Source organism: Leucopleurus acutus, assembly GCF_964270905.1.
Source record: "Leucopleurus acutus genome assembly, chromosome: 5".
NCBI classification, from domain to species: Eukaryota; Metazoa; Chordata; class Mammalia; order Artiodactyla; family Delphinidae; genus Leucopleurus; species Leucopleurus acutus.
In genome coordinates, this window is record NC_139147.1 from 80,131,183 (window position 1) to 80,148,131 (window position 16,949).

The 16,949-nt window shown below is 49.1% G+C and overlaps 1 protein-coding gene across 1 annotated transcript; it reads left to right on the forward strand.

The window, feature by feature from the left end:
- Positions 1 to 275: 275 nt before the first annotated feature.
- BCL6 (BCL6 transcription repressor) lies at positions 276 to 16,095 on the forward strand. Its single transcript, XM_082839506.1, has 10 exons — positions 276 to 898; positions 3,478 to 3,516; positions 4,336 to 4,508; positions 6,298 to 6,519; positions 8,134 to 9,105; positions 9,651 to 9,835; positions 11,271 to 11,438; positions 12,536 to 12,666; positions 12,781 to 12,918; positions 15,851 to 16,095. Exons 1-10 carry the CDS (start codon positions 737 to 739, stop codon positions 15,992 to 15,994), a joined length of 2,334 nt encoding a protein of 777 aa, XP_082695632.1. The 5' UTR covers positions 276 to 736; the 3' UTR covers positions 15,995 to 16,095.
- The last annotated feature ends 854 nt before the right edge of the window (positions 16,096 to 16,949 follow it).

Consider the following 16,949-nt stretch of genomic DNA (forward strand, 5'->3'; position numbering starts at 1 on the left):
GACAGCTCCTATTCTAAAGATCTTAGGCGGAAACCGAGCCGAGCTGGGTTCGCCTTCTTGCCAACGTAGGCGGAAGGGGCTTTCGGTTTAGTTTTCCTCCAACTCGGCTGGGGAGCGCTGGATGGAGACCCTCAGTCCTCGGGATTCCATCTTTTTTACCTTGAGGCCTCGCCTAACCACTCCCGTTAAAACGGGGAGGGGCGGGGGGGCAAGCAAAATGAGAGAAAGAAAGATGAAAAAAGACACACCAGGCATACAAACACCGGAATTCGGCAACTTGAAGTCATGAAATAAGCCGGGGATTGGACGCGAAATCCTGGGTTCTAGACCAGCTGTGCCTGACTTTCCCTATTTATAAAATTGTTATGGGAAAAGGGTTGAACTAGGTGAACTGTAGGAGTTCTGGACCGGGAGCGGACGAGGTATTTAGGGGAAAGTGTGCCGTATTCCTCGCGAGCCTCCTCCCCGGGCGCCCACCCCCTCCGCCAACCTCGCCGGGTGAATCCCCGGCGGCCCGCGCGGCGCAGGCTGCGATCCTGGCGGCTGTCCGGGCCGGCAGCTTCCTGGAAAGTTACTTCTCGTTGGAGCCGGCGATAGGCAGAGAGTGTTCTTTGAAATCCGCTGAGTTGAGATCGACTACGTTCCGGGAATGAGAGCGTTGTGCCATTCCCCTCACTGCCCCCTGCCTTGACGGCGTAACAGGAAAAAAAAAAGAGAAAGAAAAAAGGCACACATAATGTTCGTTACCGAGGTGCACGAAAAGTTTTTTTTGAATGTAACCAAATTAAGGGCTGCCACCGGGGTACCGCCGGGCCTCCGCCGCGCCTGCGGGGGCTTCGAGGTGGACGGGCCGCGGTGCGGGCAGCACGCCCGGGGGTGGGCGGTCCCTGGCAGACAGGTACGGTGTGATGGGGGTGGGCGAATCTGCGGATCTGCGCGGGCTTGCCCTGGCCGCACGGCTCGATTTTGTGCCCTTGTGTGTGAGCAAGAGACGGGGGCTGCCTCTGGAGGCGGGAGGGAAAGGCTGGGGTCTTTCATATTGGATGGCTTTGCTCTCCTCACCTCTTGTCTCTCTCCCTCTCCTTTATGCTGTCTTCTTTCTCTTTGACTTTTTGGAGGGGGAGTTCCCTCTTTTTTTCTTCTTCAGACCCTTTAAAGGATCTGCCTTCTCAAGGTGCCTCATTGAAAATACACAGGGAAAGCGCCAAAGGGAAAGTGTGTGGGGTGAAAAAGACCATGTTTAGCTCTCACTTGGTGGTTTCCGCGACTGGGGCTGGCTGGGGTGGGGAGAGCCCACGTCTGGGCCCTTGCAGATGTCAGTTTCTCCTTGACAGCTCTGCTCTCTTGGTTGTTTCTGTGGAATGAGTCTTGCGTTTGGCATTGGTGGGATGGCCGAAGCTAGGAGACGGCGTTCGTCCTGGGCTTTGCTTGGAATTAGTTCTGAGATCTTGGGCAAGACATCCCCTGGAGCCTCGGTGGCCTCCGAGCAAATGGGGGCTGGTATTGTTATCAGCCACAATCATGGATGGGAAAGAGCTGAGTGGTCCCAGAAACCGAACCAGATGCTGTAGTGCTCCCACACCTGCAGCATCTAGAGGGCGGCAGCATTGCCCACGCCCACTGTAACCCACATACTCACTAGTTGTGGAGCTCCGAAGACAAAGCTAGCTGAGAAAGGAGTGGACTTAATAAGGACAGGAGCCTTAGTGTATGTGCCTTGTTTTTGGTCAAGCCAGGCCGAGAGGTTTACAGTGGAAAGTGCCCAGCCTAGGGCCTGGCTGACAGTGGACCCAGGGGAATTGTTTTGTTTGTTTGTTTCATTCCGCATCTGGAGTGAGTCATTGCCACTTGTCAAGGTGAAATGGCAAATCTGGGCTTCCTGTGGTTCCAAAAGTCTGTGACTGGAAATCCACAGGCAAGATGGTGTTTGAAGCTTGTTCCAGGGCAGCCTTAGGTATTCCAGAAGGGTTGAGGGATCTCTTCCACGGGGGAAGAGGGGAAGGTTTATAAATAAACCTCACATGTGTCTTCAGCATTCGTTTTCCAAGGAGACCATCCTTGGACTTTGGTTAGGACCCATTCAGTGTATCTCTCTTTGCCCATCTTGAGTTAGAATGGGGAGAGGAGGAAATAAATAGGTTCTTTTGTCTTTTTCTATCCTCTCCCTTCCCCCATTTCCTTCCCCCATCCCCACTCACTCACATGCACACATTAACCTTGAAGCCGATGAGACTGAGTGACTGGCACTTGGGACCACAGAGAAATGTCAGAGTGTTTGGTTACAGACTCAAGGAAACCTCTCATTTTAGAGTGCTCATTTGGTAAGACTCAGCAGCCTGGAATGGGGGCAAAGTGCTTGTGTGAGGGAAGGAACTTAAAAATGAGATTCACCCACATCAGGGTGCTGTCTTGCATGTTCTACAGCACGTAGGCTGATTTGGAAAGGGAACAGGAATTTAAGCCAGAAGACCTAGGGCCAGGTCACTCACCATTTATGTGGCCCAATATGACCTCCCTGGCCTCGGGCCCCTTTACCCGGAAGATACTCTAAAGGGCTACACTTTTAAAAAAGTCAGGCAAGGGGGGGGGTGTGTGGTTTCAAATATTGTTTTGTTTTGCAGCCCACATGTGATCATAAATGATAGTCTTTCACCTATGCTTTAAATTATTTTGTTTTAGAGAAACCAGTTTGGAGAGGGTCCATATTTCCTAAGCGCTTCCTGGCCGGTTCTCAGCTAAACCTCACAGTTAAATCTTTCACCAGCAGGGGGAAGCACAAACTCGGAAGTTTGTAGCCCTGTATCTGGTCTTAGGCCCAAGAGGGATAGGAGGGGAAATTTCAAAAAAGGAGAGAAGAGTAGATATACCCTCTCAGGCTGTATTCTGCAGATTCCTTATTCTGTCTTAAGTGTTTCAGCTAGTCAGGAAATACTGCCTAGCTGTTTGTCCTGAGCAAGCCACTTGAACCCAAGTCACAGTTTTGTCATCAGTGAAATAGGGATAAAGATGTTGACCCTGTTGGCCTTGTGGAGTCATTCTAGGCCTTGAAAGAGAATATTTTAGCAGGTTTTGAAACGCATCCAGAGTTTTCAGGCCCCTGAAGGATCATTCTCATTAGTATTGAAAGAATCACTTTTATTATTTTTTTCTTTCCCATAAACTCAAGGGCCTTTGGATGGCATACATTTTTTACTCTGAGAGAGGAAATAAATGTGTCCATGTATATGTAATTAATGTATGAAATTGTATTCCCAGTACTCAGGGTAAAAACATTATTATCGCATGGCTTTGGATGCCCGTTGTTTCCATAAGAGCCGAGCTGGAAAAAATGTTTGCTAGCTTGTGGTAAAACCGCACCAGCTGGCAGGCTGCAGCTATCAAAGTAAAACTAAATATGTGTGTCCTAAAATAAGACTATAGTGGACAATCTTACATTCATTAAATCAATTTCTGTTTGCTTTTTTATCTTCCCTGCAGGTTTTAAGCAAAATTTTGGACTGTGAATCAAGGCATTGGGTAAGTAAATTGAATTATGTGCTTTACAATTTTGTGGACAAACTTTTCTTTTAATTTGCCAATGTATGTGTCTCTGTGAATGGTGCCACTCTTCATTAGATGAGATAAAGGAGAGCCGATTGCCTGTCCGTCACACCCAGCCCCCACCCCTTTGCCCCTGCATTCGACTGTCTTAACACTGTTGTGCGATCACTCATTCCCTTACTCGTTTCTCGGTTCCCATTAATTTAGCCACCTACTATGCACCAGCAAGGCGCTAGGTGCTCAGGATACAGTCAGACAATCCTGAAGCCTAGCAGGGGAGAGACAGATGGTGGCTGGGATAATGAAATGAGATGCTGATGAGAATAGCTACGATTTTTGAGAATCTACTGTGGACCAGGCACGTATCTCTAAGTTTTACAACCGCCTAGGAATTACTACTCCCATTTTGGGAAACTGAAGCCCAGAAACCGTAAAACAACTCGCTCCAAGTCACACAGCCTGCAAAAGGTATGGCCCATGCGCTAACCTTCAAAGCATGCTTTCTCTCCCCGGTCACACACTCACTGCCTCTCAATGCTGGCAGCGTGTTTGGTATGTGGAGAAAACATTCAACAAATATTCATTCCCTCCTCTTTCCCCAGTAGGGTTTTCTGTTAACAAGTTGGTTAAAGATTATTAGCTCATTGTACAGACATGAAGAGTAATGCCCAGAGATGGGCCGTGAGTTGTTCAAAAGCAAACACAAGGGAGCGGGCTAAGCCACCTGCTCTCACACTCCTGGTGAGAAGGAAACAGGTTCTGGAGGACTAACAAGATTCTGACCTTTTCTTTCAGGTGAAGAAAAAAATGGCCTCGCCGGCTGACAGCTGTATCCAGTTCACCCGCCACGCCAGTGACGTTCTTCTCAACCTTAATCGCCTCCGGAGCCGCGACATCTTGACAGATGTTGTCATAGTGGTGAGCCGGGAGCAGTTCCGAGCCCATAAGACGGTCCTCATGGCCTGCAGGTGAGGGGTCTGGAAGCGGAAGGTGGATGATGGATATAAGGGGAGCAATGGTGCCGGCTGCCAGTGTGGAGCATGGAGGCCTTTGGCTGTGTTTGGGATCACATCTCATTTTTCTCCAGATCTCCAGCACATGGCCTGGCCGAGTGGGTTCTCAGGAAGCAAACGAATGAACATACTTTTAGAAAAGAAAGAGTTTCCATTCTGTGGGGATAGAGGGAGAAGAAATCATATACTGTCTCCGGAAGCGATGTGTTTTGGGCAAACATGGAGACTAACTTCAGTGAACCAGTGAAAAAATGAAAAGTGAAAGCGAGTTTTAAAATATTTTAAGCAAGTTAATTTGAGATCTTTTGCTCTTTTTTTTTTCTGTGACTGTATTTATTTATACCATGACTATATTTCTATGGGTGTTTCTGAGCATATGTAAGTTGGTGAAAGTGAGCTGGCTAATTCTTCATACTTGACAAGTATTTCAAGTGTTCAGAGCAATTTATGTTACAGCACCTCCCTGGATCTCCATAGTGGCCTGTGTTACGGATGGCACGATTAGCTCCATTTCATAGATGATAAAATGAAGACATTCACAGGCAAACTGATGTAGAGCCAGGGATCTTGATTGCTAGTAGAGGACTTATTCAACATCTACAACAAGCACCTTTGTTTTAAATAGTGGAGAGGTTTATATAGAGAGAAAAAGAATAGGTAACGCTAACTGAATGCTTACTACGTGCCAGGCATCAATCTGTCCCCTTCACATTCTCAATCTTGCCATAGGCCTGTAAGGGAGACACTCTTGTTTCTGCTTTGCAGAGAAGGAAACCAAGGTGCAGGGAAGTGAAGTCTCTTACCCAAGGTTGCCTAGCTAACTACTGGGTGAAGTCTAGCTCACTTCTGGCAACACGCTCAGAAAGAGTAGAATCCAGATGACAGTCCGGAATTTTGGCCTCTCACTGAGTGCTCTTTCCTCTACCAGACACCATGGTACCTGGAGGCTTGGCTTGACACTGACTTGGCTCTCCTAGGAGTATTGACCTTGTGATAGTCTATGGACTTGGAGAAAATCAGTAAACTGTAGATGTAGGCGTCATTTTATTTGTCATCAATACCCAATTTGCTTCTAAAAAAATACAATAAGATTTAAAAACTAAGGATAATGTGATGGAACAAGAAAAGAAATGCTTATCCCAAAGATATAGACTCAAAATAGTTACTGCAAATGAGTGCTAAATTTAGCTCTGGTAAGCTGTGCAGTTAAGACCAAAAGAATACAGGTTCTGTGACTTTGTGAAAATCACTTGCCCTCTTTTTTTTTTTTTTTTTTTTTTGCGGTACGCGGCCCTCTCACTGCTATGGCCTCTCCCGTTGCGGAGCACAGGCTCCGGACGCGCAGGCCCAGCAGCCATGGCTCACGGGCCCAGCCGCTCCCCAGCATGTGGGATCTTCCCGGACCGGGGCACGAACCCGCGTCCCCTGCATCGGCAGGCGGACTCTCAACCACTGCGCCACCAGGGAAGCCCTCACTTGACCTCTTTGATCTTAGTTCCCCCGTTTGTAAAGGGAGAGAAAGATAGAGTCTACCTTGCAAGGTTATGAGGAGCACGGGATAGTGTATGTAAGTGTGTAATGACTCTCTGGGATTTAGTAAATTCTCCATAAATGGCAACTATTATTAATTGCCATGGAAGCTCTCGAGCTAGGTCCAGGGGAGAGGGGCTGAGCGTCCGTGGTGCCTGTAATTGATAACAGTTTCTATGTGTCTGTTATAGTGAGACATTTCTTTGTCTTACAGTGGCCTGTTCTACAGCATCTTCACAGACCAGCTGAAATGCAACCTCAGTGTGATCAACCTGGATCCTGAGATCAACCCGGAGGGGTTCTGCATCCTCCTGGACTTCATGTACACATCTCGGCTCAATCTGCGGGAGGGCAACATCATGGCCGTGATGGCCACAGCTATGTACCTGCAGATGGAGCATGTTGTGGACACTTGCCGGAAGTTCATCAAGGCCAGGTGAGCTGCTGCCTAGATGGAAGCCTCGGAGATGGAAGGGATCAGACAGGGTCGGAAACAATTGATAATGCTTGCACGCAGAAGAAATAATCCTCTGTGATACGCCACAACCTACCTTTCCACTGCTTTTGCACACTCCTGCTACCTAGATATGCCGTGTGCCTCCCCACTTCTTGCTTCCTTCCATTCACTTGATAGACCCTTTCCTCCCACCCATCCTGCAAGACCACGCCTGGATGCCAGCTTCTTCATAGATATTTGTGCACTTATCACTTTGCTCTTTCCTCAGCTCTTCAGCTGTGTCTGAAAGCCTTTTGCCTGTCTTTTAGACTTTGCCTCTGTTTTCACTATTTGCATACATGTTTTAGTTCTCCTTTAGGCTTCCACTGTAACTATTTACATATGCCCCTTAGTTCCCCCACCAGACTGTGGGCTGCTTTACTCATCTTTTATGTCACCCTGCTGCTACTAGAGAGAACATTTATTGAATTAAGTAGGGCTCACTGGGTCTAGCCCCCTACCTGAGGGCTGGTAAGACATGACTATCACGGAAAGATGAGGAACCTGAGAGCCAAAGAAGGGAAGAGCTTTGCTAAGTGGAACAGAGACTTGGGCCTTGGCTTCTATAGAACCGTTGGATTCAGCTACTCCAGGATAATTGCATCCCTTCTCAGACAGAAAGGTTTGCGGCCTCTGTTTGAACATCTCCAGGAGCCAGGAACTCAGTGTTCCCAGAGCCGTGCAGTTCTCCCTTGGATAGTTTGAAAGCTCTTCTTTACAGCGGGTTGAAATCTGGCTCCCTTCACCTTCACTCCTTGGTTCTAGCTCTGTTAACTGTGATCAGACTGAGCTGGCCTATTTTTCACCCACATAATGTCCCTTCAAGTATACGCAGCTTGAGCTCTTTGTCTCCTGTGGGTGATAATGGTGGCAAGATCATCATTATGAATGCTTTCTCTGGGTCAGGCCTTGCGCTTGGAGCGTTCGGTAACTTGCTCCAGGTCACAGAGCTGCTAAGTGGCACAGCAGGGACTGGAAACCAGGTCTGGCTGCTGCAGAGCCAGGGCTTCCTACGCTGGCACGTGCTGCCTGTTCTCCAGAGTAAACTCCCCCATGGCTCCAGGCAGTATATAGAGCGAGTCCCTTCTTCACAGGGCACCAGTATAACAAAGACCCTCCAAACGTGTAGCACCAACATCGTATAAGTTCTTCCCTCCCTGAAGCTCAGTTTCCAGGTGTGTAAAATGGAGACAGTAATTCCTGATCTACATCCCTTCTGTAAGGATGAAATGAGATAAGGACTCTGATAGCTTTATATTCTGTAACATTTAAATAATTATAGATTCATGCATATGTACACATATGGGACTTAAACATACAAAATCACGTCTAAACAGGCACTGATTGTGTGGGTAACTCACTTCCCTTCTCTGGGCTTTGTTTCCCCAGCTGTGGGCTAGATTGCTAGACTTTTAGCAGAACTGCCTTGTAACTACTCCAGAGCCACATCACCCAGGTCTGACTGACTCAAGTGCAAATGTGGTTTCATAGACCAGTGTCACTTGGAAGGTTCTGATTTGGAGGCCGGGGTCTTCTCTCTTTTTGCTCCTGCAGTGAAGCAGAGATGGTCCCTGCCATTAAGCCTCCCCGTGAAGACTTCCTGAACAGCCGGATGCTGATGCCCCAGGACCTCATGGCCTATCGGGGCCGGGAGGTGGTGGAGAACAGCCTGCCCCTGAGGAACGCCCCTGGGTGTGAGAGCAGAGCCTTCGCGCCCAGCCTGTACAATGGCCTGTCCACGCCGCCAGCCTCGTACCCCATGTATGGCCACCTTCCGGTCAGCAGCTTCCTCTTCTCCGACGAGGAGCTGCGGGATGCCCGGATGCCTGTGGCCAACTCCTTCCCCAAGGAGCGGACCCTCCCCTGCGACAGTGCCAGGCCAGTCCCCAGTGAGTACAGTCGGCCGGCCATGGAGCTGTCCCCCACTGTGGGCCACAACAACGTGTACTCACCCAAGGAGGCAGCCCTGGAGGAGGCGCGGAGTGATATGCACTACAGTGTGGCCGAGGGCCCCAAGCCTGCTGCCCCCTCGGCCCGGAGCGCCCCGTACTTCGCCTGTGACAAGGCCGGCAAAGAGGAAGAGAGGCCCTCGTCGGAGGATGAGATCGCCCTGCATTTCGAGCCGCCCAATGCACCCCTGAACCGGAAGGGTCTGGTGAGCCCGCAGAGCCCCCAGAAGTCCGACTGCCAACCCAACTCACCCACGGAGTCCTGCAGCAGCAAGAACGCCTGCATCCTCCAGACCTCCGGGTCCCCTCCGGCCAAAAGCCCCACTGACCCCAAAGCCTGCAACTGGAAGAAGTACAAGTTCATCGTGCTCAACAGCCTCAACCAGAATGCCAAACCAGAGGGGCCCGAGCAGGCCGAGCTGGGCCGCCTTTCCCCTCGAGCCTACACTGCCCCGGCGGCCTGCCAGCCACCCATGGAGCCCGAGACCCTTGACCTCCAGTCCCCAACCAAGCTCAGCACCAGTGGGGAGGACTCCACCATCCCACAGGCCAGCAGGCTCAATAACATCGTCAACAGGTGATTTCAGAGGCAGTCTGGACCTGGGGTCGGGGCTTACTGGGGCAGGGTTCTGGGGTCCCTTCTGATGGGTGCAGGGTGCTGTGTTCTGCTCTTGCCTGAAATGCTGAGCACATTGGAGGTATGGGCCAAGGCCTATTGATTGAATTGGCCTAAGTGAGGAAGGACCTTGAGCTTCGGTATATTTACAGAGAGAGAGAATTCCCCTCCATGGTAGGTGAGCATTCCAAGAATCCCAAGCTCCTGCAGTCTCTGTGGCAGGGGGGGAGTCCTCTTACTTGCCTTGGACCGAGGGAGGCTGTGGACTGTAGCACTGAGGGGAGGAAACTGGGCCCGGGAGTGGAGTTTGGGCTCGGTGTGGCCCCCATCAGTGATCTCGATGTGTCTGCTATTTGGAGGTAGGCTTGGGGATAAATAACTCGGTGGCTCCAGATTCCAACTGGCCTCTGGGCTGCCCTGAGCACAGGAAAGAGGGGATGCAAAAATGCCAGGCAGAGCGCTCTGCCCTGCTCCAGCTGCTGAGGCCCTTTCCTCCCCGCCCACAGGTCACTGACAGGCTCCCCACGCAGCAGCAGTGAGAGCCACTCTCCGCTCTACCTGCACGCCCCCAAGTGCACGTCCTGTGGCTCTCAGTCCCCGCAGCACGCAGAGATGTGCCTCCACGCCACTGGTCCCACGTTCCCCGAGGAGCTTGGAGAGACCCAGTCTGAGTACTCAGATTCCAGCTGTGGTGAGTTCCTTCCCCTCCCTCCCCTGGCCTCTGCCTCTGCTCCACAGGCCTTGTGTTTCCATTTTATTTACGCTGTTGTCATTGATTGGGAGAAGCCCCTGGTTGGAAGTCCAATGGCATTTAAATCAGCAACCCATAGTCCCACTCTTGACCTCGTAGGGAACTAGTCGACCAAAGCAAGGGTTGGGGAATTTGAGTTAATCTGGGGGACTACAGAAGGACCACACAGCCTTTTCAGCTTCCTTCCAGCAAAGTTGGCTGTGGGGCTGGCTATAACTAGCTCCCGGAGCCTTCTCAGGCCCACTGGACCCCAACCGATTGGTGTGCATGTTGGTTCACCCTGCTAGGCTGTACGTTCCAGAAGGAGAAGCATCCGGCCTTATTCATGCCTGCATTTCCCATCGGGCCAAGTGAGTCTAGCACAGAGTAGGCGCTCAGTTATTGTCAGCTGAATTCGATTAGTCGAACTGATTATTAATTGACGTTTCTGGATAGTGTGTGACTGGCAATTAGTTGAACTGATTATTAGTTGACGTTTCTGGATAGTGTGTGACTGGCCTCCCCAGTTTTTACCTCTTCCTCCAGCTCTGTCTGTAACAGGATAGCCCAGTGATGCCTCTTCAGGGGTAAACCACCATGATGTGTCATTTCCAAATTGTTAAAACAAAAGAAAAAATTAGTTATTTACACTCAGAGGCTTGGCACAGGGTCATGGACCGATAGTTGGGAGAGCAGGGACTGTCCCCTCCTGGCCCCGTGGCCATTTGCCTTTGCTCTACACTCCAGTTCCTTCTCTCTGGGCCTGTGTTTCTACTTCCACCATCATCTTTGGTCTCCCTATCTCAAACTGTTTGGGAGACATGAAGTCCAGATAGGTGCAAGGGTGACCATGGTCATCATTAATTCCTCCTTTGATGACCTCAGAGTATCTTTGACTTTGATTCATATCTTACATTCCTATGATGCTTTATGTTATACAACGTGATCCTGCGAGGTAGGCAGGACAGGGGTTTATTATCCTGATTTTGGAGATAGAGACACAGACAGAGGCTGTCTTACCCGAGGGCTTCTGTGTATGAATGTAAGTAGAACTATGACCTGATAAGGAAAGTCAGTTCTCAGAGCTCTCGAGAGAAGGAGGTGCCAAGCTTTCCTCAAGCTGGCGCAGGCCATGTGGGTACCTGTGGGTTTGAGTTTCCCTCCTATACCTTAATCTTCAAATCTGTCTCCTTTCGCCTCCACGATCGAGACTCTAAATGCTAAGAAAAAGAGAATCCACACAGGCCCTTTGCTCTGGGCTCCTGTGAACCCTGGGCAGACAGGGCACTGGGGGCTCAGTTTGACCCTCAGGGGAGCTCCAGAGTAGGGAGGCCTCAGAGCCCTACCTCCCTTCCTTGTGGTGCTGACGCTGGTGCCCCCTCCCACCCTCCGACAGAGAACGGGGCCTTCTTCTGCAATGAGTGTGACTGCCGCTTTTCTGAGGAGGCCTCCCTCAAGAGGCATACGCTGCAGACCCACAGTGACAAACCCTACAAGTGTGACCGCTGCCAGGCCTCCTTTCGCTACAAGGGCAACCTCGCCAGCCACAAGACCGTCCACACGGGTATGGCCCTGTACACCCTGCCCCCACCCCCCGAGCTCACCAGGGTTCCCCAGGGGCAGGACGGGGAGAGCATTCTCGAGAAAGCAGTGTAGGGCCTCGGTGCCCTGTGGGGTGAGGCAGGGGGCAGGTGCTGCCCTGGCCTGAGTGCGGGCCTAGCCCCACCACGTCTTTGCTTAGTGACCCAGCCACTCCCCACATCCTTTGTCTTTCCTCTGACAGGCTCTGTCTTGCTTCTCCACCTTTGCTGGGGTCAGAAGTGTTAATCCCACTGCACAGGGGAAGAAACTTTGGCTGAGAGGGGCAAAGTCGATTCGGTTTTTATAAATCAGAAAAACGCTGAAGGCCTCTTGATTCCCTCTAAGGGCTTGTTCCTTATCAACTCACATTCCTTTCCCAGGTAGCGTCTAATAACCTGATTGTTGTCCAAAGTTGACTCTCTCCTGGTATTTTAAATGGGTCTATTATCCCAGAAACTTTCCATGAAGGAAGGCTCGGCCCTTCTATTGGTTTCCTCTGTCTGAGCAGCTACTCCAACTCGGGCCCCAGCTCTCGTGCAAATGGAATCCAGCTGTAGTTGCCACAAGCGGAAAAGCGTGTTTGTTCTCAAGGAGAGAAACTAGAGCGGCCTGATTGTGTCTCTCTGGGGAGTGGGTTGATGACTGAATCAGTCTCACCCGAGGGAAGAGCTAGAAGAGCCTTCCCAGGTCATCTAAACTCACCCCTCGGGTCCTAGAGAGGGAAACTGAGGCCCAGAGAAGGAGAGTGACATGTCCATGTCCCACAGTTAGATAATCCCCATGAAAAGGCTGGTTTTTGGAACCTCGCTCCCTCCTTGTCCCACGCCCTGCGTCCTTTCCCTCCCTCCACGTCACCACCTGCTTCTTGAGCCTGGCCGTGGGCGAGGTGTGCTGGTGCGTGTGTAAGAGAGGGCTGGCAGGCAGGGGTGGCCAACCCCTGATGCCTCTCTCTGACATCTTCCAAGGGAAGGAAAGCCAAAGTGGCCCCAGGAAGGGCAGCTTGCTTTGAAATCCAGGGCCCGGGGACTGTGGAGACCTCTGCTGAGTGTGGCTTGCCTTTTCCCCTTCTCTCGGTAACAGGTGAGAAGCCCTATCGCTGTAACATCTGCGGGGCCCAGTTCAACCGGCCAGCCAACCTGAAAACCCACACCCGAATTCACTCCGGAGAGAAGCCCTACAAGTGCGAAACGTGCGGAGCCAGATTTGTCCAGGTGAGCAGAGGGCGTGGGGAAGGACCCTAGCCCCGGGTGCCGCTGAGAGGCTGCGGCGTGTCTGTAGCCCACCCCGGCAGAGCCTCTCACTTCGCTCTTTGCTCTCCTGCGCAGGTGGCCCACCTCCGTGCCCACGTGCTCATCCACACTGGCGAGAAGCCCTATCCCTGTGAAATCTGTGGCACCCGTTTCCGGCACCTTCAGACTCTGAAGAGCCACCTGCGAATCCACACAGGAGAGAAACCTTACCATGTACGTTAGCCTCTCGTGGCTGCTGGCTGGCGTGGGATGGGTGCGGAGGTGGAGGGCTGGGGCCGCAGGACTGTTTGCTCTAATCTCAGGCACGCAGTGGGATGACCACTGAACTCTAGTGGTCCTAAGACAACCAACTTGACCTTGGCCTGAGTCTTCGTTTGCTCATCTTTAAAGCGGAGGTGTTGGGCTGGGTGATCCGGGCCTTAGGAAAGAGGTCTGGATTGTGAATACATAGATATCAGAGTCATTCATTCATTCCACAATCGCTTATTGAGTGCTTCCAGCATGGCCCTAAACTGGGCTAGATGTCTACTTCAGAGGAGCTAAGGTGTTTGAGAAGGGGCAGTCAATAGGGTAGGAGGAGAACCAGAAGAATGTGGTGATACAAGGGAAAAAAGCAGAGAAAAGGCAACTGCAGGTGACCAGCAGCGAAAGGCCATGATCGGGCCATTGGAATCACAGTGTTCTGGGGTAGGGTCTCAGCCAACTATGGCTTGTGGGCTAATTTTTGAAATTCCATGAGCTAAGAATGGTTTTTATACTTTCAAATGGCTAAAAAGAAATCAAAAGAATAATATTTTGTGACATACAAATTATATAAAATTTAAATTTCAATGTCCACAAATAAGGTTTTGTTGGCACACAGCCAGGCTCACTTGTTTACGTATGTCTCTGGCCTCTTTCACACTATAATGCAGAGCTGAGTAGTTGTGTCAGAGAATATCAGGCCCACAAAGTGTAAAATATTTACTGTCTGGCTCTTTACAGAAACAGTTTGCCGATCTCTGCTGTAAAGGGAAAAGATACTGGCCAGGTAGCTGAGATACCTGGGTTCTTATTCCAGCTTTGACAATGACCCTTTTTAGGTCTGTGGGCAAACCCTGACCCTCTCACTGGGCCACAGTTTTCTTTCTCTATGAAATAGTGAGGATGCTGTAGATGAGCAGTTTTCAAACTGTGCTCTTTCAATCATTGAGGTTCCGCAACCCCGCAGGGCAGGACGGGAATGAGACAGTAGCAGTCTCTTTCCCTTTCCAGTTTCCATTTAATTTGAAAAAAGAGTCCCATGGTTTACAGATGTGGAAACTACTGTTATAGATGAGGCTGGCTTTGCTGAGTTTATGGCATCGCTCTAGGTCGTGATGGGCACAAGGACGAATGAATGAATCGTTAACCCATATCGCAAATGTTAACCTGAAAAGGTGGTTACTCTCATTCAGTTGTTTATCAACCCTTGAGTGAATATCTTCTTACTTGCTTTTGTTCTTGGGCAAATTAATTATCCTCTCTGTACCTTAATTTCCTCATCTGTAAAATTAGCCTGATAATAACACCTACCTCATGGAGTCATATTAAATTAATGGATTCCCTGAAGTGTTCAGAACAGTGCTTGGCCCATAGTGAGAGTCCAGTACATATTTGCTGTTTCGATTATTTTGTGGGTGTTTAGATGCACAGGAATGTCAGAATTAAGAGTGACCTTCAGAGTGTATTGACTCAGTCCCTTACAGAAGGAAAAGCCAAGGCTCAGAGAGAAATGCCGCACTCAGGACGCACAGCAGTGGGTGCCATTGATATGAGGGGCCCTTGTCTCCCAAGACCGGGGCTCTTTCTACTCACTGCCTGCCCATTTAATTTTTTAATTTTTCTAAATATATTTCCATTTTTATTTTAAAACATATTCTCTATATGAACATATTTTATTACACTTTTATTAGGGGATAGTTTTTTGTGCTTTTTTTTTTTTTTTTGCGGTACGCGGGCCTCTCACTGTTGCGGCCTCTCCCGTTGCGGAGCACAGGCTCCGGACGCGTAGGCTCAGCGGCCATGGCTCACGGGCCCAGCCGCTCCGCGACATGTGGGATCTTCCCGTACTGGGGCGCGAACCCGTGTTCCCTGCATCGGCAGGCAGACTCTCAACCACTGCGCCACCAGGGAAGCCCCTAGGGGATAGTTTTAGATCTATAGAAAAGTTGCAAAGATAGTATGGAGAGTTCCCGTATGTACCCAGTTTTCCCCTGTTGCTAACGTCTTCCTACTAGGGTACATTTATCACAACTAATGAACCCATTCTGGTATGTTATGATTAACTGAAGTCCATACTTTATTTGGGTTTTCTTAGCTTTTACCTAAAATGTTTTTCTGTTCCAGGATTGCATCAGGTTACCCCATTACATTTAGTCATCCATGTTATTTTTAAAGAACTTTCCCACTAAAACCATTATCATCCATTCATTGAATCAAAGCAAGAAACAGCTCTACTTGCTAATGCCTTGTTAGCTGATCTGAGGTGTACACACTAACTTAAAGGAATATAACTGTATTTTTTAAGCATATCCTAGATTCCAGAATTTTTATGAATTCAGACTGTTCTAATCCATTTATCCAAATATGTTCAGATTTATTGCATAATTGTCTGAGGTATATTCTATTAGGAACTGGGAAGATTATAAAGTTTAGTAAGAAGTGCTCACCACCATCAAAGGATTCCCTACCTGAGAAGGATGCTAATGCATGGGTTGGCAAGGCTATCTGGCATTACGTGGCAAGGCTAGAAATCTTACCGAAGTCAAAGGAAAGAGGGATTATTTTCATCCTTGAGGGATTCAGGAAAGCCTTAAAAATTTGGGGAGTCTGCATCGGAACTGCATTTTTGGTTTAGACTTGAACTTGTGGAGCTGAAGCAGGGAAATTCATCTCAAGTGGGGTAAAAGCATGACCAACACTTTGGAAAGCAAGGAAGGGACATTTGTACACAGCTTACTTGTCCCTTAGCAGAAGCCAGAATTCATGTGGGTTCTCAAACCGGCCTTCCAGAGGGAAGAGCTGCCCCATCCCTTGAAGGGAGAATCTCTCCTTCTCAAGGTCCTTGAGTAATGACATGTTTCTTGAGTTGATGACTAACAGTTTGCCTCTGGTTCTCTTCCAGTGTGAGAAATGTAACCTGCATTTCCGTCACAAAAGCCAGCTGCGTCTTCACTTGCGCCAGAAGCACGGTGCCATTACCAACACCAAGGTGCAATACCGTGTGTCCGCCACTGACCTGCCCCCGGAGCTCCCCAAAGCCTGCTGAAGCATGGAGTGTTGATGCTTTCCATTCGAGCCCCTTCTCAGAATCTACCCAAAGGATACTGTAACACTTTACCATGTTCATCCCATGATGTAGTGCCTCTTTCATCCACTAGTGCAAATCATAGCTGGGGGAGTGGGGGGGTGGGGGAGGGGCGGGGGGAGGGGGAGCCAAGGCCGCTCCCCTCCCCCACTGCCGTAAAACATTAAGAAAATAATACTGCTTCTTCTCCTATGTGTAAGGCGAACCATGTCAGCAAAAAGCAAAATCATTTTATATATCGAAGCTGGGGGAGTATGCAAAAGTTCTGACTTGACTCAGTCTGCAAAATGAGGAATGTATATGTTTTGTGGGATCAGATGTTTCTTTTGTATGTAAATGTGCATTCTTTTAAAAGAAGAGACTTCGGTATGTTATCAAAGAGAGGGCTTTAATTTTTTTAACCAAAGGTGAAGGAATATATGGCAGAGTTGTAAATATATAAATATATATATATATAAAATAAATATATATAAACCTAAAAAAGATATATTAAAAATATAAAACCGCGTTAAAGGCTCGATTTTGTATCTGCAGGCAGACACGGATCTGAGAATCTTTATGAGAAAGAGCACTTAAGAGAATATTTTAAGTATTGCATCTGTATAAGTAAGAAAATATTTTGTCTAAAATGCCTCAGTGTATTTGTATTTTTTTGCAAGTGAAGGTTTACAATTTACAAAGTGTGTATTAAAAACAAAAGAACAAAAAAAGCTGCGGAAGGAAAAATGTGTAGTTTTGTTCTAGTTTTCGGTTTGTATATACCTGTACAACGTGTCCTACGGTGCCTTTTTTTCATGGAAGTTTTCAGCGGGCAACGACCGCACCATCCCTTTTGGAAGTGTAGGCAGACACAGGGACTTGGAGTTATCACTAACTAAGCTCTCTTTGGGAATGTTTGTCTCATCCCATTCTGCGT